The sequence below is a fragment of the Gopherus evgoodei genome, chromosome 2, assembly GCF_007399415.2.
Source record: "Gopherus evgoodei ecotype Sinaloan lineage chromosome 2, rGopEvg1_v1.p, whole genome shotgun sequence".
In the NCBI taxonomy this organism is placed as follows: Eukaryota; Metazoa; Chordata; order Testudines; family Testudinidae; genus Gopherus; species Gopherus evgoodei.
Window position 1 is genome coordinate 149,069,368 of NC_044323.1, and position 22,230 is coordinate 149,091,597.

At 57.7% G+C, this 22,230-nt stretch overlaps 2 protein-coding genes across 7 annotated transcripts in view; one reads left to right on the forward strand and one right to left on the reverse strand.

The window, feature by feature from the left end:
- The first annotated feature begins 760 nt into the window (after positions 1 to 760).
- On the forward strand, positions 761 to 16,039 carry POLD2 (DNA polymerase delta 2, accessory subunit). 5 transcript variants are annotated; one of them, XM_030551869.1, is made up of 11 exons: positions 761 to 915; positions 1,393 to 1,656; positions 8,070 to 8,191; positions 10,416 to 10,539; positions 10,909 to 11,023; positions 12,406 to 12,604; positions 13,645 to 13,725; positions 13,820 to 13,977; positions 14,260 to 14,387; positions 15,131 to 15,232; positions 15,778 to 16,039. In XM_030551869.1, exons 2-11 carry the CDS (start codon positions 1,437 to 1,439, stop codon positions 15,933 to 15,935), a joined length of 1,407 nt encoding a protein of 468 aa, XP_030407729.1. In that variant the 5' UTR covers positions 761 to 915; positions 1,393 to 1,436; the 3' UTR covers positions 15,936 to 16,039. The 5 variants fall into 5 exon arrangements, with proteins under 5 accessions (XP_030407729.1, XP_030407728.1, XP_030407733.1 ...); XM_030551868.1 differs by having other exon boundaries at positions 761 to 860; XM_030551873.1 differs by having other exon boundaries at positions 786 to 802.
- Positions 16,040 to 16,696: 657 nt separating this feature from the next.
- The window catches only part of AEBP1 (AE binding protein 1), a 29,340-nt gene continuing 23,806 nt past the window's right edge, over positions 16,697 to 22,230 (reverse strand). For both annotated transcript variants that reach the window (XM_030551867.1, XM_030551866.1), the window contains exons 16-22: positions 21,983 to 22,106; positions 21,426 to 21,622; positions 20,941 to 21,120; positions 20,260 to 20,605; positions 19,592 to 19,731; positions 18,348 to 18,447; positions 16,697 to 17,762 (exon numbers count right to left, since the gene is read on the reverse strand). In XM_030551867.1, the coding sequence (XP_030407727.1) occupies positions 17,197 to 17,762; positions 18,348 to 18,447; positions 19,592 to 19,731; positions 20,260 to 20,605; positions 20,941 to 21,120; positions 21,426 to 21,622; positions 21,983 to 22,106 (1,653 nt within the window). In that variant the 3' untranslated portion in view covers positions 16,697 to 17,196. The remainder of the gene's footprint in view (positions 17,763 to 18,347; positions 18,448 to 19,591; positions 19,732 to 20,259; positions 20,606 to 20,940; positions 21,121 to 21,425; positions 21,623 to 21,982; positions 22,107 to 22,230) is intronic.

Below are 22,230 nucleotides of genomic sequence, written 5' to 3' on the forward strand. Positions count from 1 at the left end.
ACAACCCAAGGCGCTGTATCCGCTGGCCCCTGAGACAGCTCAAAGGGCTCACGGCAATAGGGAGCTCAGGCCCCACGGGCAGAGGAATGTTAGCACAAGAGACAAGAGTGACCTGGGGCTTAGCAGGGACACACCTCACCGGTTCGAAGGCCACAGGGCTAGTAGCCTCCCCACTCCCAGCTCTAGCAGAGGGTCAAAGACCTCCGTGCAGCACAGCACCACTGCTAGGATGTTCTGGCCTGTGCATTCCCCCCCCCCCCCCCCCGGAGACCCTGAGCTGCCCAGAGCAGCAGAGGCTGTAGGCTGGTGCGGCCTGAATACAAGAAGGATGTTGGTATATTGGGGGGGGGGGGTCAGAGAAGAGCCACGAGATGATGAACGGATCATTTGTCTACACTGGGGGCTTGTCAGAGCCATGGGCAGGGGAGGAGCCCCCCCCCGAGCTCGGGGCACGTCCGCCCTCGCAGCCGGGGCCCCCACCGGGCCGCCGGTGCACTTGGCCGGGGGGGGGGGGGGGCTGGCCTGCGCTGGGGGGACCCTAGGAGCCAAGCTGGGACACGCCTGGGAGCGGCCTCTCTGTGGGGTGCGGGGGCGGCCTTGGGGGGGGGGGTACGGGCCTTATCCGGCGAGGGCTTGTCTAGGACCCCGGGCGCCGGAACCAAACTCAGATTCTATGATCTCGGAGCCCCGCCCCTGGCGGCGCGCCGGTTTCCCAGGAAACGCCAAGCTCCCTCGCTACGTCAGTTCCGTCCGACCCTTCTGCTTCCGGGTTACGGCGTTGGCGCTTTTTCCATCCCGGGAGGTTCTGCCGCTTGCCGGGCGCTGACAGTGACCCCTGACCCCGTCCGCCCCTGGCGCGGGTAGCCGGGGAGTGAGGGTCCCCGCCAGAGCGGGGGGAGGGGCTGCCCCTGGCAGGTTCATCAGCCCCCTAGAAACCTGCGTCTGCTCCCCATGTATTGGGGGGGCCGCCCGGGGAGCGGGGGTTGTGGAGGGGAGGGCACGTGTCACCGCAGGGCCTAGGATGTGGGGGCTGGAGTTTGGGGGCGCCACGTGTCACCCCAGGGGGTGCGTTGTGTGGGGGATGGAGTTTGTGAGGTGGCATGTGTAACCCCAAGGGTTGGGGAGCAGGGGATGGTGAATTTGCGGTGAGTATTTGTCACCCCAGAAAGTGGGGGATGGTGGGATCGGGGGGGGGGGGTGGCATATGTCACTCCAGGTTTGAAGAATGGCGGATGTCGGGGGGCATGCATGTCACTCCAGCGGCTGGGAAGCAGGGGATGGCGGAGTTGAGGGGGGGAGTACATGTCATCCTAGGAGCTGTGGAGTGGGTTTGGGGGATCAGGGACAGGGAGTGAGCGAAGCTGTTCGTAACAGGACTTGTCATCTTCCTAGGTGGAGAGTTGTTGGCCCCGCCAGGCACCCCTTAATTGCCAGCCATGTTCTCAGAACAGGCAGCTCGCACCGCCCAGGGCCTGCTGACACCACCATCAGCAGAGGCCTCCACGTTTGCCAGAGTGCCTGTCTCCACATACATGAACTGCTCCCAGCACTTCAGGCTCGGGGAGCGCAGCTTTAATCGCCAGTATGCACACATCTACGCCACTCGCCTTATTCAGATGAGACCCCTGTTGCTGGAGAGAGCCCGGCAGAAATGGGGTGAGTTCGTTTCCACAAAATACTTTTGTCTGGTTAATGAGGTGACGGTAACTTCCTAAGTGAGGAGAAAATTCCCAGAATGGTGTCTAGTTGCCTGTCCTTAGCGTATGCACAACATGCTTCAGGTGGCACATGGCCAGGATTCATCACTGAATTTGGTCTGCTGATTGAATCATTGGCTTCCCCAGCGTGGGCCGGGTACTGATGGGGAGTGTGATGTGAATGTTGATCCATGCCCCTCACTGTCTGCCCTGAAACCTGGCTTTGGACAACAGCTGAAACTGAATCCCAGTGCCATACTTCACTTGGCAGGCGGTGGGGGAAATTGTTGTTTGCTGGGAAGCCGTGTGCTGTCTCTCTGTTTTTTGAAGAACACAGAGAGCTGTTTCTAAGCAAAACAAAATTCCAAGCAACTGAACCATGAGTAAGTTTTGGCATGTCCTAGCAAATGCTTTTTCTGCCCTGAATTCCAGCCCTGCTCCTGTCAGATTAGGGACTCGCTCCAAAGGCTTAGGGTGTCTAGCACATCAACTCAGTGTGAAGACATGTACCATTGCCAAGCAGTGATTCTGGACTGGAAACGCTTTCGCTGGGCTCGCTAAAAAGGAGGCATGTATTCCTGAAACAAAAGTTACATTCAGGTAGCATTGAGAGTCTGAGGTGGGCACTCGGTAGCCAGGAAAGATTGTTATGGAGTGTTTCCAGCAGAGTGCCGGGCGTGTGAGCAAGAGACCCTGTGGGCTTGGTGACTGCAGGTTCAAGTGATCATTTCCTTGCTCCTCTGGGCTGCATTGCTGTTTACTGATGGAATTACTGTACCTGAATTAGTTTCCTTTCGAACATGTAACTGCTGTAGAGTGTCAGAAGTCAGCCCTAAAATGATGTGCAACAGCATAACTGGCAGGTACCCTCCTTATTGCGCTGTATGATGCAAACGCCTGCAGATGTCAGAACTCGCTGGCTAAAGATAAATAACTGGCTCCTTTTTGGAAGACACTGGCCAATGTGTGACTCCCCCATAACTAGGAGAACATGATTAATGGTTGTTACAGAATTTCATGCTATCTGGCCAGGTCAGTTTCTTGGTTTGCTTTTGAATTCCTTCTGTAGGGGGGTTTAAATCTTTTTTATGGGGCCCTGTGCTGTGCTGCCATACAAGCCCCCTCCCAGAGTTGTGCCCACCTTTGAGGGTGTTGCACTATTGCCCACTCTCTCAATGTGATTGTGCGCCTTGCAGTATTTAGTGTTTTCCTTGAAGCCCCAGCTCCTGGAGGCAGGTGATTGTGAGAATCCCAGCTTTCATTTAAAAGAAAAACAAAAATGGTTGCAGAGAAAAGCTTGAAACATGACTGCTAAAAGCTCCAAACAAAGGGTCAAGGAAACAGCCCAGATTATTTTTTAAAAAGTCTCATAATTTTGAGGTGGTAGGGCTGGTTCATGATTTTTGCTCTCTTGGAATTGGTGATGCTGTATTATTTGCTACAAAATAACCCAAGGCATCTGGCTTGTGATACTGGTAGACAGGGGGAGATAATGTTTGCTAGATGTTAAAGGTCATGTTCAGAAGACAAAGGAATAGCCGGGTAATTCATACAAAGTGCTTCAGTGTCCTGTAACGGTGTTGAAATTGCTGGCTCTGGGGTATGATGATAGAGTGGCATGTTTTATTACTAGGCTGCTGATGGTCTGAGTCCAGCCCAGGAACAAGCAGTTTCTATCAGGTAGCTTTTCATTGCCCTGGGTTAAATGAGTTGATTATCTCAGGACGCTCACTAGTGGGCAAGTGTCTCCATCAGAGCAGCCCCCCCTGCCCCCCATGGTCACTCATGGAGGCCCCTGGTTGGCAGCCAGGGCGAGGGTGGAGGATGAAATCTCCTGTTATCCCCAGTAGCCTGTGATGGGACACTAGATGGGGCAGGCTCTGAGTTACTACAGAGAATTCTTTCCCAGGTGTCTGGTTGGTGGGTCTTGTCCACATGCTCAGGGTCGAACTGATCTCCATATTTGGGGCTGGGAAGGAATTTCCCCCCAGGTCAGAGTGTCAGAGACTATGGCAGGGGGTTGCCTTCCTCTGCAGCATGGGGTACAAGTCACTTGCAGGTTTAAACTAGTGGAAATGGTGGATTCTCTGTAACTTGAAATAATGATTTGAGGACATCAGTAACTCAGCCAGAGGGTAGGGGGCTTTTTCAAGAGTGGGTGGGTGCAGTTCTGTAGCCTGCAATATCAGACTAGATCATAATGGTCCCTTCTGACATTAAAGTCTATGAATCTATGAGTTACCTCTGTGAAGTGGTGGGTCCCTCTAAGTGTGCTGGTCAGGGCCAGTTTGGGGCAAGAAGCCTGTCCTGCTCTCTGTGCTGTACCTGCCCTGCATGGGGATAGGCATGGCTTGACTCTCCTGGGCTGCCTCTCCAGCCCCTGGCACTAGCAGTGTATTCAAACTCTCACATAAACAGCAGAAGTGGCATCTCCCAGCAAAGTGGAAACTAACACTGGGGAGCAGTGTCCTTCCATCCTTGTTAGTTAGAATTCTTGCTGGACCTAGGGCTGTGGCTAGGCTGCCCGAAGTTCCTCCCATATAAGAATAGTTGTCCTGGTATAAGCACCTTTATGCCAATGTAACTGCATCCACACTAGTGGAGCTGTACCAGTGTAGCTATCCCGGGGTAGTTAAAGTGCTGCAGTATTTGTGTGTTGGCAGGATTCGAGAGACTAACAAAAGCAAAGCTGCAGGCAGTCTCTCCAAACCACTTCCCCTCTCAACTAATCAGTTTCCACTTGGTTGATATGCCCGGGCTCATAGAGCGTTTTCATTTTGCAGTTGTCTGTACCCTCCTGTGGCAGGCACAGCCTTCATTCTAATGTGAAATAGCTGAGAGAACCTTCCTAGCAGGAAAAGAACAAAGGCAGCCTCCTCCTCAGGCTTTCTTCACTCATCAGGCACAACCACCTCCTCCTACCTACACGCATGCACCCTTTGGTGGGTTCCCTTTGAAAATAAAAGGGTTAATGCCAAGAGTGGGGGAATCCCTATGGGAGGCAGCAGCAGCCAGCCAGGACTAATAACTGGTAGCACCTAGGCCAGTCTTAGACCATGTGCTCAGCCCCGAATAAACACAGACTAAAAAGACAAGCTCTTGCCATAAACAGCTGCAGTCTAAGACCAGACACAGCGGGTGATACAGTCAGACTGGGGAGCCCAAGAAAACAGGGAGACAATCCAGTATAAAAGTAGGTTTAGGGGTTTCTCTCCCAAGGTTTATCTACACTTGGAAATGTACTGAAATAGCTAATCACGAAACCCACGAAAGCTTATGCTCCAATACATCTGTTAGTCTATAAGGTGCCACAGGAGACTCTGTTGCTTTTTACAGATCCAGACTAACACGGCTACCCCTCTGATACTTATTCTGGAATGACTCCCCATGTGGGCCCACTTATTCCAGAATGCGAGTGCCTTCCTTCAGTTTAGCTTCCAGAATGGATTCACTTTGGAAGGGGGTGAAGTTAAATGGGGGAAAAGGCACTTGTGTACTGGATTATGTGTGTCCCCCATGTGAGGAGTTATTCTGGAATAGCTCCTTTGTGTAAACAAGCTCATCCTTCATCTCCATGTTAGCCAGCCTCCGCCTTAATCAGCTCATGAAACCCTGACAGCTCCCAGCCTGAGAGTCTGGGTGCAGCTAGACTAATGTTTAACCTTTCTGTAGTGCCTTGCATCTGAGACTCTTGCAGTGTGTTCCCCTACAGATGTCCTTGAGCCCCTCCCTGACTTCCTTGGGCAAGAACAGAGGCCAGATGTAAAGGGAAATGACCCAGAATCAGCCTCTGAGTCTAGATTAGTTGAGCCTCTCGTGGAATTTCTATTTCAACATTTGTCTTGGAGCCTGAGGAATTTTCTTTTTTAAACTATCCTGTTTAGCCTGCGCAGGAACTAATGGAATTGAAGTGCAGTCACAGTGCTGAGCCCTGCTCCCGGGAACAGCCAGAACTGTTGTGGCTGATCAGAGCTCTGTGCCCAGGGAGGGCAAGGCCCCACGGGAAGGACTGACCATCCTTGTCCTGCTTTATGGAGTGGTCTTGTAAATCTCTGGCTTCAATGCTGTGTGTGTGTGTGTGTGCATGTGCTGCCATGCTGAGCCCTGAGCAGAGTTCTGGGCTGGATGTAGGAATCACTGGATGAGGTACTCTGGCCTGGTTGATGCAGGAGGCCACTCTAGATGATTGTAACAGTATCTTCTGGCCTTGAAACCTATGAATGTGTCTTGATTGATGAGAGTTCTTCCTTTCCCTGGTGGGCAGGGGGGTGCTGGATTTTCAGGCCGGCTGTGGCATGCCGACTGGGGTGTTGATCTACGGGGTGAAGCAGAGTTCTGGTTACTTGCACTGAAATAAGAAAACAAAGGTCATTTGGGGGGCTAGTGATGGCAGTGGCCCTCTAGCTATTATTTCTGACCTTCCTATTGTCACCTGTGCTGGTCAAACAGCCCGATATGTCAGTGAGCAGAATGGAAAGAGAGCAGGCAGTTTGATCTGTGTGCCCCTGGGATGGACTCAGCTCTCGATGTGTAAATGACACTTGGAAGGGAAACGTTAGGGGAATAAGTTCCTCCTTTACTTGTCTGCCGAGAGCACAATCCAGATGTCAGTGGCATCACTGGTACTGACAGCCGCGTCTCCCTAGATGGCTGTGATTAGTGATATCGTTGAACGTTGTGAGGGAAGTGGAGAATCCTGAACTTGGGTCTTGGCTGGCAAGTGGAAGGGGACCAGAATTTCCAGGGCCTTGTGTTGAATCCCCAGACTGAAGTCCTAAGAATAGCTATACTGGGTCAAACCAATGGTCCATCTAGCCCCGTATCCTGTCTTCCAACAGCGGCCAGTGCCAGGTGCTTCAGAGGGAATGAACAGAACAGGGCAATTTATCAAGTGATCTAATACCTGTCGTCCAGTCCCAGCTTCTGGCAGTCAGAGATTTCGGGACACTAGAGCATGGGGTTGCATCCATGACCATCATGGCTAATAGCCATTGATGGACCTGTCCTCCAGGAACTTGTCTACTTCTTTTCTGAACCCTGTTATACTTTTGGCCTTCACAACATCTCCCAGCCACGAGCTCCACAGGCTGCCTGTGTGTTGTGTGGAGCAATACTTCCTTCTGTCTGTCCAGCAGCCCCTCTCGTTGGATGGTCACCAATCCCGACTGCTCACCTTAATAACTAGCATGTTCCACTGCTGGCCGAATCCAGCTGCCAACACCAGGCTCTGCCTTTCCACAAGTGTGGGCTGGAGAATTGAACGCCAGCTGCTCTGGCATCGGTGCAGTTTTCTTGGCTGCACTAGAGGGCGTCATCCCCTTTTGTTTCAGTGCAGAGCCAGAGAATTCATATTTTAAATGCCAGGAGGACCCACTGTGATCATCTAGTCTGGCTCTCCCCCAGGCAGGAGTATATCCCCTGGGGATTCCAGCACCCAGCCTAGGAACAGGTGGTGCAGCTGGAAGGATTTAATGGCTCCAAGGGCCGAGTATTCCCACAGCCCTAGGGGAGGCATTCCAGTGAGTAATTGCCCTCCCTTGAAAATGCACAGCAGTGTATCGATTGCACTCGGTGGGAGCATATGGCTCGGACTTGGGAGCTGTTTCCTGTTGGGCCCCAAGGAGCACAGGCTGGAGGTGATCACAGGGTAATGACCACAGATAAAAAGGACCTCCTGGGACATCCCAGCTCCTGAGGGCCCCATGGAGGGCTTAGCTGGGACACCACCTTACCCTTGCTGGTTTCTCTGAACTAGAGATGTGGGTTCTGTGTCACGGGCTGGGTGTCCTGCCTGCTGCACTGACATCCTGGCATAGGGCCGCAGGGACCCATGGGCTTGGGCCCTGTCTCCCCGGATGGCGTGTTGATGCTCTTGGTGATGGCGCAGAGAACTAGATGAGTCGAAGGCAAGACGGCGACTCTGGGCACTGAGAGAGCTGTTATTCCTGGGCCACTGGGCCTCTTCGGGGATCTAGAGTTAGTGTTAGCTGTTCGGAGGGCTGAGGGGTTCCTTTCCCAGACACAGAAGAGACAGTTCTTGCTCTCTCAAACCCACTGCCCCATGCAGGTTTGCTGTCTATGGTGCATTCTAGGCCTCTGTGGCAGCTTTCCTGAGGGACTTGCCTCATAGAACAGAGCCTGGCACTCCCCAGTTACCAATCCTACCCTTTTGCCCAGTCCCGCGCCCTTTCACATGCCTACCTCCGTTTTTCTCCATTAGCATTTGTGCCCTTCAGGTGTTTCTCGACCATCCCGTTAGATGTCCCATAGCCGTGTTGTGTGACTGACTCCCCTCCAGGGTGGCTATGAGTGCGGCCAGTCCCTCAGGCAGTCGAAATGTCCGGAGAGGCTGAGTTGTGCTTCTCTCTGCAGGCAGCGGTATAGCCGTGAGGAAGCTGTGTGAGCTGCAGACCGCAGAGAAGTGCTGCATAGTGGGAACCCTCTTCAAGTCCATGCAGCTGCAGCCCTCCATCCTCCGGGAGATCAGTGAGGAGGTAATGACGGTGGGAGGGGCTCAGAGCCTGGCAAGCGAATCCATGAGCAGTCAGGCTGGGCGACCCCTTTCATCTCCTGCCTGCTCTCAGTGCAGGGGCCCACACCAGGGCAGACCACAATGAACTCCGAGCTGTCTTTGGCAGGAGCGTGTCCTATTTTCACATTTAAAAATCCCCTGAATGCTTAGTCCCTGCTTTATCACCCCAACAGCCTCCATCACGCTGGCTGAAATGCTCTCTGTGCTCTGAGTCTGGGGAGTGTGACGGCGCTTTGTGCTGTGTCCTGTCCCGGAGAATCAGTTTCCCCAGCTGTATGTTTGGCTCGAGGGGGAGAGAGACTCGTTGAAACAGGCAGCTGGGACTGTCCAAGCACAAACCCTGCTGGAGGGATGTGGGCAGGGATAGCTCCTGGAACTGCTTTCACCTCTGGTTTTTGAAATGACACCATCCCTTTGCAAATGCTTCCTAGCATTTGCTGCATCTCTGCCCCTTAATGGTGTTTCTGAGCGCAGCTCCTTGGGCCTTTACTTCTCCTGCGGTAGAATCCTGCCTTTCTCCCACGCTTGGCCTGGGCCCTGGGCTGCAGCACGGTGGGAACCAACCTATGACCCAGCAGGACTGACTGGGTTTGGCACCTACAGTTTGTCCCTTTAGGGGGCTTGTGGACAGTGGCTTCAGTGACCCTAAGCAGCCTCCCTAAACGAAGAGTGTTTTGTTTAACCGTAGGCACAAAGCAATGCAGAGAAATGCATATTAAAACGACAGAGGATCTGTTTATCCATTTGTCTCGCATAAAGTCCTAGGCAGGCCTGTCTGACTCCAGACTGCTGCCTCTTGGCTGTCAGCCTGTAGCCCTTAACTCTCTGTCAGCTTCTGGGAGCGTGCCCTTCTAACTGTGGTTGGGAGCAATCTTTGTTCCTCTATGTTGACAAGCTTGGACTCCACTCCTAACCCATTCCTTCCTTGACAAATTACTCTGACTCACTCAGCAGGGGGCTGGAGGTAGAAACACTCAAAGTTACTCATCCTGGCTGTCCGTCAGCCGCCTGTCTGCAAACAGCCTCTTTGGCAAATTAACCCCATGTATTTCTACAGTCTGTCCCCTTGGCAACAATCAGACAGAAATAACGAGCAGATAGCTTTCGTAAATAAGGCCGTGATTTTGGCACAGAATTTTTTAGTAAATTTCACAGCATTGGTGCCAGAAAAAAACAGTAAGTCCCAGAAAGGAGGAGGGTGGGTGGACAGCGAGCCCACCCTGCACTCGCCCAGCTCTGGTCTCGCTGGGCTGGCCCAGCTCTGGGCTTTGTGACCTGCCCATGTTATTCCAGCGCTACTCAGGCTTGGCATGTCCATCCTTCCGTAGATGGAGAGAGAGAGGCAGACGGGCCAAATTTGACTGGCGTTCTATGGGGGTGGGGGGGGGCAGGTGGATGCACTAGACCTGCATGGCACTGACACTCGATGCCCCAGGTCGCAGTGCCCAGAGAGGGGACCAGTCACAGCCCCAAAAGACAGGAGCTGTTGCTGCAAGGCAAGTGTGGGGTGGACTCGTCACGGAATTGATTCACATTCACCATTATTGTGGACACCATAACCTCTATGCCAAAATCGTAGCCTTATTCACAGACGTCCCCATGCAGCTCCGAATCCCTCACTTTCACATCCAAACGACTTGGCCAGGGCTCAGCCACTGGAAAGAGGAAGATCTTTGCTAAGGAATAAAGCTTGCAGCCTTTCTGCCAACTGTAGGCAAACAGAGCAGTGCTCTTCCCTGTAATGATTGCAAAGACATATTCTAAGGCTGCCAGCGGAAGGCTTTCTGGCAGACGGTACCACCAGGATGAGTAACATCCTCCTTGGGTAGGTCTCCAAGTTACTGTTTGCATGTCCTCTGCACCAGAAAACTGTGAGGAGAAAACGTGTCAATGATGATTTGCATCTGGATAGCAAAGACTGTTTTGCCGAGACCCTGGAAAATTCCTGCAGCTCCAGCAAAACAGGGTTAGTGGCTCGGTACCAAAGCTCTGCCTTCCGTGAAGAGTGTGGCTTTAAAAAACAGGCCACTGCGCTTGAGTTGCTGGGGCCCATGTTTCATGTGCAGGAGCCTCCATTCGCTCCTGGACCCTGCTCATGCGTCTGCTCTGCTTGATGGCGGGGGAGCCTTTGGGGGCGTTCACGCTCTGTTCCTAGAGCATGCCAATGGCCTGGCTTGTCTCCACAGCACAACCTGCTGCCGCAGCCTTCCCGCACCAAATACATCCACCAGTCGGACGAGCTGATCCTGGAGGATGAGCTGCAGCGGATCAAGCTGGAGGGAGCTATCGACATTCAGAAGCTGGTGACAGGTACGGAGTGCCGGAGATGCCACAGTCTCATGCAGCCAGCCAGGCTGGGGTGCCAATGCACTGAGACCAAACAGCTCCTGGCCACCCTGTGCCAGGCTGTAGGCCCTTCCCTCCTTGAGACCAGACAGGTGTGTGCCAAGTACTAAATGCCCTGGCAACATCAGCAGAGCTCCCTGTCCGTGGCAGGGGGTGGGAGGAGTGGAGGGTGGTAGCTCACTTGGATCCAGGATGGGCTCTTCTCCCTTCCGGGCATCCTGAGCGACGAGAGCAGAACCCCGGGTAGGGCGCAGCTGTGTGTGGCCCTGGCTTCTCACAGGCAGGCTGGGATGGACCTGCCTAATGCTGCTTCTCCCTCGTGCTGCCGCTCAGGGACCATCCTCGCCCTCTACGGCTCGGAGAGGGAGGATGGCAGGTTCGTGGTGGACGATCACTGCTTTGCCGACCTGCCCCAGCAGCTGCCCCGGAGAGGGCCCAGCACGGACAGGTGAGGCAGTCTCCCTCGAGGCACCCTGCCAGGAGTGTGAACATGGCACAGTGCCAACCATGAGTGGGTGGCTCTGGCCTGACTCCCCTTCCCTGTAGTGCAGGGGTGGCAGTAGGTACCAGGCCTCTAAGCCAGGGGGTGAAGCAGCTGAGGGTACCCATTGCCCAGGGCTTTGCATAGGCTCTTCCATCCCATCCCTCTGCGCCCAGCCTGCCCTGCCTGTTCCCTGTGTCGGGACGGGAAGGCCCAGGCAGGGAGGGGCGACATGGCCTGAAGTCCATTGCTGCTCGTCTCCCAGTGCGGAGTGGTGCTTCCCCCTCCCTGCGAACAGCTGATGGAATTGGGGCTCCGATCCCCTTCCCCAGGTGCCCACTGCTGATGCCAGCACTATCGTCACCTGCTGCCCCGTGACAGTGGTGTCACGGAGTCCCCGGGCGATGCTCTGGAACTGCTCCCTACGAAGTCAGTCAAGACTATGGTGAAGTCTCTTCTCTGAGAGCAGAGGGCAAGAAGCTCACGTGGCTTCACCTTCCTGGGTCTGACCTTGGAGCATTCAGCATCCTCTGCCCCTCCGTGCGCTTCCCACAGCAAGTCCGCCCTGGTGGGGTCCTGGGGAAGCCAGAGGGTTCTGCACCCCCACTTTGCAGTCAGATGTGACTCTCAGCCAGCCAATAAAACAGAGGTTTATTAGATGGCAGGAACACAGTCTAAACCAGAGTTTGTAGGTACAGAGAACAGGACCCCTGTTGGGTCCATTTTGGAGGGCAGTGAGCCAGACGCCCACATCTGCCCTCACTCCATGTCCCCAGCCAGTTCCAAACTGCCTCCCTCTCCAACCCCTTCTATTCTGGGCTTTGTCCCTTTCCTGGGCCAGGAGGTCACCAGATTCCTTTGTTCTCCAACACCTTTAGCTATCACTTTGTGGGGGGAAGGGCCCAGGCCATCAGTTGCCAGGAGGCAGTGTGTCAGCCATTTATGTGCACTGGCCCTTTGCTCTGCAACAATTACACCCCCTTATCCCACCACCTAGAGACTTAAGAAATTCATAGGGGAAACTGAGGCACCCCTACAGTATTCAGAGGAAACATTAAGAGCAGTCCCAGTTCGTCACAAGGGGATGGTCCCAGACACCCTGCAAGGGTCAGCACCGCCAGCGTTCAAACCCTGCAGCGTCACTGGTGCCTTACAGCTCTCAGGCCTTTGCTGGGTCTGCTTGGCCTGAAAGTGGCCTTGAACTCTGCAGCTTCATCTCCTTTGTGTGCTCTCCTGCTTAGTAACGATGGCCTGGCTACCATGGCGAGGCACTGCATGTGCCTAGGTAACCCACCCACTGCCCAGGTGTGCCGGACAGCAGGGCACCCACCTATTGCTTTGGGCCACAGGTTTGTCTTGCTGGTGTCAGGCCTGGGCCTCGGCGGCGGGAGCGGTGAGAGTTTCCTGGGCATGCAGCTGCTGGTGGACGTGGTGACGGGGCAGTTGGGGGCTGAGGGCGAGCAGAGCTGCGCGGCGCAGATCTCCCGGGTCATTCTGGCAGGCAACCTGCTCAGCCAGAACACGCAGAACAAAGACACCATCAACAAGGTGAGGGCCCCCAGCTGGCAGCCCCAGCACAGGCCACAGAGACTCGCCCCCCAGTGCAGGGGGAAGGTGGACACTACCTATGATGCATTGGTTGCATGGGTCAATGGAGGCTTCTCGGTCCGGTTCTTTTCCCCATCACTGAATGCATCTGTCTGCTCCAAGTGGTACTTGCATGGGCAGGGGAAGCGGGCAGTGGGCTGGGCACAGGCCTCCATGCTGGATCTCTGGAACGTGCCCAGGTTCCAGGTGAACTAGCAGAGGGACTCACTGGAGATGCCTCATGGGATCTGGCTGCTGGGAGGGCATGGCCCTGCCAGTCTCTAGACTTGAGGCAGATAAATTAGCTAGGGAGCTGCCTGGGCTGACAAGGGACTCCGGGAGAGAGGTGGCTCCTCGTGGCCAGCCCCAGGAAGCTACGCATGCCAGCCACCGCTAGTCGCTGCCAGCTGCCTCTCCTCCCTGTGGTGCCGGTGACCTGTTGGGTGGGCAAACAGCCCCGAGAGTGGGTTGGAAACGGGCTAGCAAAGCGAGGGGCCACCCATGGGGAGCTGTGCTGGGGTCTGCATGGTCCCCTCTGCCCAGTAAGGATGTGGGGGGAAGGGGTACCCTCCAGTGGGGTCAAATGGACAGCACCCGAGAGCCCAGCCCTACCCAGCAGAGAGGGCAGTGCTGGCAAATGGCCTGCAGCGGGGAGGGGTCTGAGCAGCTGTACGGTGGGCAAGTGCTGTCCCCTTGGACAGCCAGGGGCTCCTGCGGGACAGAGCATCACCAGAGTGCAGCCACCCTCTGGGCCCGCAATGGGAATCATACCAGGGCAAGGGGGAGCTGGCACCTGGCTCCGCTTCCTTACCCATGTAGCTGCCACGTGGGCTGGGGCTCACTCAGATGTGGCCGCCCAGCCTGTCCTGGCGTGTGCCCACCTGGGGCATGGCTGGGAAGACTCCTGCTTCCTGCGGGGGGCTCAGCAGGTACCATGCTGGCCCCAGAGGCTGGTCTGAGGCAGCTGCTCCTCTGATGCTTCTCCGGACTTGTTCTTGCAGGCAAAGTACCTCACCAAGAAGACCCAGGCTGCCAGCGTGGAGGCGGTGAAGATGCTGGACGAGATCCTGCTGCAGCTCAGTGTGAGGGGGCTGGGGATCGCTGCTCCTGGAGGGTGGGGGCAGCCAGCAGGTTTGCGCAGGAGCCTGGCTCTGATTGCCCCCTGTTTGCTTGCAGACTTCTGTGCCAGTGGACGTCATGCCCGGCGAGTTTGACCCCACTAACTACACGCTGCCCCAGCAGCCACTACATCACTGTATGTTACCTCTGGCGGGTGCCTACTCCACACTGCAGCTGGTCACCAACCCCTACCAGGCTGACATCGACGGGGTCCGGTAAAGCCCTTTCCTTGGCACCAGGGGCGGCATGGCAAAAAGATGGGCAGTGCTTTGTGCCCCCACTGCTGGCTCCATGCTGATGCCAGAGGGAAGCCCGGGAAAACCCTACCCTCCACCTGCTGGGCAGCACAGGGTGGAGCGGGCAGTGGCTTAGCGAAAGGTCTGGGGTGTGGTGGGCAGTGGTGTGGGGCCCTGAGCTGGCACAGTCAGGGCTGGGCAGTGGGGGCAGCACGGGGAACAACGCAGCCTCCAAGCAGCCTGACTCCCGTTGCTCTCCAGGTTTCTGGGCACATCTGGCCAGAACGTCAATGACATCTTCAAATACAGCAGCATGGAGGACTACCTGGAGATCCTGGAGTGGACGCTGCGTGTCGGACATCTCAGCCCCACGGCCCCAGACACCCTTGGTAAGGGGCTGGGCAGGGACCCCTGCCGTGGGCCTGGGCGGGTAGGAGGGGGTCTGAATGTATGAGCTGAGACAGCGCTGAGGGGAGTGGATCTGGAGGCAGCGCTCACACCTACCCCAGGCTCATGGGCGGAGCAGAATGGGGCAGGCTGGGGCCAGGTCACTCGCTGCTGTCAGCATCAGGCCCCTCGCTAACTCCCGAGACCACCCTGGACCCCACGTCTCCCCAAAGCGCGGGGCCCAGGGTGGTTGCCCCAATCCTTCTGGACGGAGTGGCTCTGAAAATATAAGCCCAAACGTGGGTGGAGCTGGGCCCACCTTCTTGAATATTGCTGGAGCACTGGCACCACAGGTGCATATAACTCGCCGCCTGTGCCCAGGCTGGCAGCGGGTGGCCAAGAGCTGCCATGCAGCAGGGGCAGGTGTCCAGGAGGCCGCTAGTGGGCCTGGACTCTGAGCATCAGGTCCTAGCCCTGCTGGCTCTGAGAACGACAGCAGAACAAACCCCCGACTTTGGAGGGTATGGAGGGGTCTGGCCCAGGAGTTCCCCGGGGCAGCACAACACCCCATTTCTCTGCATCGCCATTGGAACTGGGAGTTGGCAAGAGGCCACTAGCATTGCTGGGCAGGCGGCCGTCCTGCCGTTTGGTAGGGTGCTCCTGCGGGTGGAGGAGTTGCTGATTTCTAGCTACGCCCTCGGGGCACGGAGCCGGGCACTCCTAAACAGTCTGCATCGCCTTCCAGGCTGCTACCCTTTCTACAAGACTGACCCCTTCATCTTCACTGACTGCCCTCACGTCTACTTCTGCGGGAACGCGCCAAGCTTCCGATCCAAGGAGCTCACAGGTGAGGGGCCCAGAGGCCTGCTGGTGGGGGCTGCTGCTTGTACCTCACCATGACAGTGACGGGAGGGAAAGGAGGCCCCAGCAGTCGGATCCTCAGTGTCCTTGGAGAATGTGGGGTCCTGCTGCTCTGGTGTTGAGATGGTTGCCATACATGTCACTGCTGGATGGATGTGCACCAGTGCATGCTGGGAAGACCCAGCCAGCTGTCCCCTCAGCAGGGGCGGCACCTGGGCAGTGCATGTGGGAGGAGGTTGGGTTGGGTAGGGTACGGGGCCCACTCCCATAGAGCCAGGAGCTGGGCCTCTGTGCTGGTCATGAGCAGCATGAACTAAAGTTGGAGGTGACCCCATGGCTAAACAGATTCTGGCCCAGATGGCAGGATGGCTGCTGACTCCCCACCAGCCCCCGCAGGGTTGGGGAGGGACAGAGCTCCTGGCCTAGCAATGGGGTCCAGGTGCACGAGTGACACAGCGTGTGGGAAATGTGGTGGCTCCATGGCCAGGGTTGAGCCAGGGACCCAGCTCAGCCCCTCTGTTTGTCTCACAGGGGTGGATGGGCAGCAGGTGCTGCTGGTGACCATTCCCGACTTCAGCGCCACCCAGACAGCCTGCCTTATCAACCTGCGCAACCTGACCTGCCAGCCAATCAGCTTCTCCGGCTTCAGCACCGATGAGGATGAGGGCGAGATGGAGATCAGCCACTGAGCCAGGGCAGGGCAGAGCTGGGCTTCCCACTGGGAGGCCGGGGGAGACGCCAACCTGCTCCCATCAGGGCACAAATGGACCCAAATAAAAATACCTCTCCCCTCCCTCTGCCTGCAGCTGCGGTGTTCTGGTGCTGGGGTGGCTGAGGGGGCAGGCCTGCCGGAGGGGCCTCTGCAGACTGCCCAGTTCTGGGGGGCTGTGCGCACCCTCCTCCAGCTCACTCCAGTCTGCAGGGATGGTGGTGCCTGCACTGGCCTGGGAAGGGAGGGGAGCTGGTTCTGCTACATGCGCCCAAGTGTGCACTGCTGCCGCCTGCCAACTCTGGGCCTGGCCAGGGGCGGTGGAGTCCGTCCCTCCCTCCCCAGGAAGCTGTGGCTGGGCCTGGCCTGGCTGAGTGACCAGCCACCCCTTTCACCTATCAGTGGGGTGCTGGCTCTTCAGATAAGGGCGAGGGCCTGAGCCTGCCGTGCTGGGGGGAGCTGGCACTGCTGCCCATGACTGTGCCTGCAGGGGCCTGGCCATTCCAGCTTCACCACCACTGGACGCGGGAGCAAGTCCTGGTCCCTGTCAGGGTGGGTCTGGGCTGCGCCCCACTCTGCTGCCCCACCACCAGCGGGCCTGTGGCAAGTGAGGTGTCTGCAGCCTCACCAACAGGGCTCTTGCTGTGAGCACCCTCAGCTCTCGCCCTCTGCCCAGCCAAGCCATCCTCCCCCTTCCCTAGCGCAGGGCATCCCCCGCGAGGCAAGAGAAGACAAAGCTGGCAGCTTTACCAACGTAGCTGGATTTATTTGTATAACAGGAACTGCGTGGAGGACCCCAGCTGCCCGCGGGGCTGCACTGCCCATGCCTCCTGGGCCCTGCCCTGGAGAGGGTCCCAGCTGCCCCTGCTGGGTGGTGCAGGGCCAAGTCCTGCATCAACTCTCCCTCACTCCCTGAGCCTGGCCAGCTGCTAGTGCTGCCCAGTCTCAAGGGGATCCTGTCATTTCCTGCCCAGCAGGGTCAGGCACCCCCATGCCCAGCCCCCTGCAGGCAGCTACGTACCCCTGGACTCCTAGAAAGCAGCGCGGTGAGCCTGGCATGGAAGCAGGAGGCCGGTGGGGGTAAGTGCTGGGTTGACAGCAGGCTGCCCGGAGCCGCGGGGCTCTAGAAGCAGATGACAGTGCCTGCAGCTGAGGAAAAGGTGGCCGGCTGCGGGCAGGGAGCTGGCCACCGGGCGCTAGTGTCTGGGTTGGGCCTTAGGCAGCAGCGACCGGAGCGCCTCCTAATCGCCAAAGTTCACAGTGTAGGTCTCCGCCGTGGTCAAGGGCTGCGCAGTCCCTGTGCCCACCTCCCAGGCCCCGGCCTCCGTCTCCAGCTCCGTCACCAGCTCCGTCACTGTCTCCAGCTCGGTGTAGGTCTCGGTCTCCCAGGTGGCAGCAGTGGGCGGCGGCTGGCTCCAGGGGGCGAAGGTGGTGCTACTGAAGGTGAAGGGGAGGGAGGTGGTGGGGGCCAGCGTGGGGGGGGCGCTGGTGGTGGTGGCGTTCAACATGCGCTGGCGCATCTGTTGGCGGAGCCGCATGCGCTGGCGCATCCGCTGGCGGAGCTGCATGCGCTCCTGGGGCGTCATGGGCCGCCCAGGTGGGATGCGCCGGATGGGCCGGTTCCCGTTCATGGCCATGATCTCCCGGATGCGTTTCCAGTTGGAGCGTGAGAGGATGAAGTTGCACTGCGTGGCGCCGATGTCATACAGGACGGTGCAGGTTTTGACACTGGGGTTGTAGCCCTCGGCCCTGGCCACCACGCGGTATTCGCCCGGGTTCAGGATGCGCCAGTAATCCCCACCGCTGGCTGCAAGGGCACAAGGGGAGAGGTGTGAGCAGAGCTCGCGGGGCAGGAGCTAGGGGTGGGAGTGTGGGTTGCCCAGCACCTCACAGGGTTGTCTGCACCCTTCTGGGAAGAGGATGCCCCCTGCTTTCCCCTTAGCCTTTGCAGAGCCATGCCAGGGGGCCGGGCCAGCGCAGTCAGGGCCTCCCTCCCGCTGAGGGCTGGGTACCTCCAGCCTTGGCTGTGGAGCTGCTCAGCTCGGGGACTCTTACAGCTGCTGCAAGATACCTGCCGGGTCTGTGCTCTGGTGTAAGGCCAGGGAGAAGTGGGGCAGTGCCTGGCACTGGGTGGGCACAGGCTGAGTGCCCATGGTGGAGAGGGAGGGGACAGTGCCTGCACTAGGTGGGCACAGGCTGAGTGCCCACAGTGTAGGGGGAAGGGACAGCGCCTGGCACTGGGTGGGCACAGGCTGAGTGCCCACAATGGAGGGGGAGACCAGCACCCATTGCAGACTGGGGATGCTGGGTGCCTGGGGACCCTCCATGGTGGTGCCGGGGGGATCTCTGGGGGTGCCCAGGGACATGCTGCGGGGGTGGGACACGGCCGAACCTGTTTTCATGTTGTGGTTGATTCCTCCCACGACGATGGTGGCGTTGGCAATGGGATCCCCCTGCTGGTCCGTTACCACCCCCTTAATGCCCCGATGCACCTGCCAGGGGAAAGGCTGTTAGCCTGGGGCTGCTGCAGGGCCCCCTGAGCCCCCCCGTGATGTTATTGATATAATCTGGGACCATATAGAACATGGTTGCAACCAAGGTCCTGTAGTGGCACCAAATCTTATGTAAAGGTGGTCATATAAGGTGTCTAAGACCAGGTTATGGGCTGCTGGTTATAATTATGTTGTCTATATGTATGTGTCATTTTGTAGTTGAAGTTATGAGTATTGGCTCTATACTATCTGTATTTCAGTCTTATGCTGTGCTTCTGGGAGACATCCCAGACAACTTGGTGTTAGCTCTGCCTAGCCTGCTTGATGGCCCATTAAGGACCATCAGCTACACAACTGACCCATTGAGAGGAGGCAGATACACCCTGTAACTCAGCAAAGTATGCAGGGACTGGCCATGTGACTCCAGGCTCCATTTTGCTATAATTTTCCACAGTAAGGACAAAGAGGTTCTAACACGTGGAAAAGACTATAAAAGGCTGATGCCTCATCTCCATCTGGTCTTCAATCCTGCTTCTTACCTCTGGAGGGACTTTGCTACAAACTGAAGCTCTGAACAAAGGACTGAATGACCCATCCCAGTGGGGGATGTTGCAGAGACTTGATTTGAACCTGCAGTTTATTCCATCACTGCTACAAGCCTGAACCAAGAACTTTGCCATTACTGTATGGAATTGATTCCATTTAACCAATTCTAACTCTCATCTCTATCTTTTTCCTGTTATGAATAAACCTTTGGATTTTTGATTCTAATGGACTGGCAACAGCGTGATCTGTGGGTAAGATCTGATTTGTATATTGTCCTGGGTTTGGGGCTTGATTCTTTGGGATCAAGAGAACCTTTTTCTTTTATTGGGGTGTTGGTTTTCATGTCCAGTCATCCTCATAATGAGTGGCACTGGGGTGATACTGGGAAACTGGAGAATCTAAGGGAATTGTTTGTGTGACTTGTGGTTAGCCAGTGGGGTGAGACCAAAATCCTCTTTGGCTGGCTGGTTTGGTTTGCCTTAGAAGTGGAAAAACCTCAGCCTTGGGCTGTAACTGCCCTGTTTAAGCGATTTGTCCAGAATTGGGGGTCCCCCCAGAACCCCATCGTCACACCCCCGCTTTGGTTCCCCTGGCTCACCTGCTCCATGAAGGTGAGTAGCGACTCCTTGTTGTTCTCCCACTCCTGCTGCAGCTCACTGGCATGGGGGAACTTGTCACAGCCCAGGTAGATGGAGAGCTCCAGGCAGTTGGTATGCAGGTAGCTGAAGTCATTCAGGCCTGGCAGAGAAGTGGGAACGGGCTGTCAGCACTGGCTGGAGGAGGGCTGGAGCCCACCCATGGGGGGAGGGTGAGTGTTCCTCTCCTGAGGGGGCAGCAGGGTCCCTGGGGCAGGCAGCCTGGCTGCAGCAGTGCCAGCCTCTGGGGGCGGGTGGCCTTGAGCCGAGGGAGCACCTGGCCTGGGTGAAGCAGGCCAGAGCGGTGGGAACAGGGGTGGGGGGCTGGGAGACAAGGAGCAACAGAGGCTGAACCCCCAGGTGGGGGGACGGGAGCCTCGGCTTGCGGGGCCTTGCGAACAAAGCTCTGGAAAATGTCTGGAGGGGGTGACACTAGAGTGGCCTGAGGGGCAGGGGCACCCAGCGGAAGGGCCAGCACTACAGGGCTTTTGGGGGGGTGTCAGCTAAGGGTGATGTTGGCACCCTCCCCAAAGGGAGCCCTGTCTGGCCTAGTTCCTCCCCGCCCCCGCCACAGCACCTTTGCCTGGCGGGTGTTTGCTGCAGCATTACCCCCCCTCCAGCCTCCACTCACTCCCCACTCGGGGGTGCCACTTGGCGCCGCTGACGATGCCCATGCCGTTGGTCATGTCCTGGGTGTGGCAGCCCCCGCGAAAGGTCTCGCTCATGGTAAGGTGAGCCGAGGCGTAGGAGATGGCCAGCCAGCGGAAGATGGCGTGGTCGGGGGTCTCCTGCACCTCCAGGTTCTCGTCCTCGTAGTCGTATGGCAGGCGAGCCGCCGCCTCCCGCTCTCCCTCAAGGGGCGGTCGGGCCATGTCGTAGGGGTACGAGACTAGTTTCTCCCCGCCGTGGAAGTTGGCTCCCAGCACGAAGGGGGTCTTCTCCATCCAGGCGAGGATGGCGCGCACCTCCACAGCCACCTGGGGGGGCACAGAGCTGGGGCCTGTGGGCACACAAGCCCCCACCTCCTGCCTTTGGCAGAGCCCCTCTCTGCCCAGCACCCACACCTGCCTGCTCCCCTGCTAATCCCCACTCCATGAAGTGGCCAGGCATTGGCTGGCACCCTGCCCAGTAGTTCCACCATAAATGCCAGCTTGGATCCCTGTCATCACCCCCAGCAGCCCCCCTCCGGCCTGCCCACAGGCTGCGATTGCCTTCCCTACTAGCCCTGCAGGCAGGATTCCCAGCCATCCCACCTTCCTGGCACCACATGTGACCGGAAGCCAGGGCACCCAGAGCCCCCACGGCCACTCACGTGGGCGTCCTCGGCCAGGTAGTGCTCGGGGATGGGGATGTGGTGGTTGGGGACCCGGTGTGGGACCCACTTCCGTTCCTCGGCTGCCCACAGCACGCTGGCCAGGTCCGGGAAGTTCTCGAAGATGTCGTAGCCTTCCTCGTTCCAGTGGCCCAGCGCCCAGTTGCCCAGCTCTGAGCCCTGCGGGGAAGGGCATGACCCGCTCAGCAGCAGGCCCTTGGCAGCTGACACCAGCCCAGCCCACCCCCCCCACACTGCCATGCCTCGAGCTGGGCACGATGGAGCTGATGGAGACTGACGTGGCTTCCCCTGCCCCATTCCCTCACAGCCTCAGGACCCCTCCTCCCGCTTTCTGGCCCCAGCAGGGTCCCCCCCATGACCGAGTCCCTGCACTCAGCCAGGCCGAGCTCCGAGCGCGGCTGATAACTGGGTCGTGCTCTTGGCATGCCAAGGGGCAGTGCAGGCAGGCACGGGGGAGCTCTCACCGCCTGACTGGCAATCTCGTAGCCGTCGGGGTTGAGGGAGGGCACGAGGTGGATGCGGGTCTCGGTCACCAAGCTGCGCACACGCGGGTTCCCGTCCTGGTACTCCTTGCACAGGAACTGCATCAGCAGCAGCAGCAGCTCACGGCCCAGCACCTCGTTGCCGTGCAGCCCAGCCGTGTAGCGGAATTCGGGCTCCCCTGCGGAGGGAGGGTGCGAGGTCACGGTGATGCCCTCCGGCCCAGGGTGCCCGCAGAAACTGGCACAGTGCACCAGGTTCAGGGGAACAGCGGGCTGGGCAAACACAGGCACCATCCCACCCCACCAGGAGCTCCTCCCCATGCAGGGAGAGATGACCTCCGATCCCTGTGTGGGGCAGGGTGGGGGCTGGCAGGGCAACATGCCCAGGAGCCCAGTGCCACCAGCTCCTGGCTCCTCGCCATACAGCGGCCTGGTGCTTTGCTGCACTGAAATCCCCAGGCCAGAGGCAGCTAACTTGGGAGGGGTCCACCTGCTGCCCCTGCTCCACTGCTCATCCCACAGCCCAGGCCCTGCCTCACCAAGCTCATGCTCCCCCGGCTTGTCTGAGATCTCCATGGCATAGATCTTCAGGCCGCGGGAACTCTTGCCGATGTTGTAGATGCGCGTGATGCTGGGACACTCTTCGTTCACCACCTTCATAAGCTGCAGGAAGCAGGGAGGCATGAGGGGCCAGGCCTGCCCACCCCATCCTGGGTGGCACCAGGGCGGGGATGGAGGGGCTCTGGGTGGGGAGTCCATGCCACCAGCAAGGCAAGGGGGGGCAGAT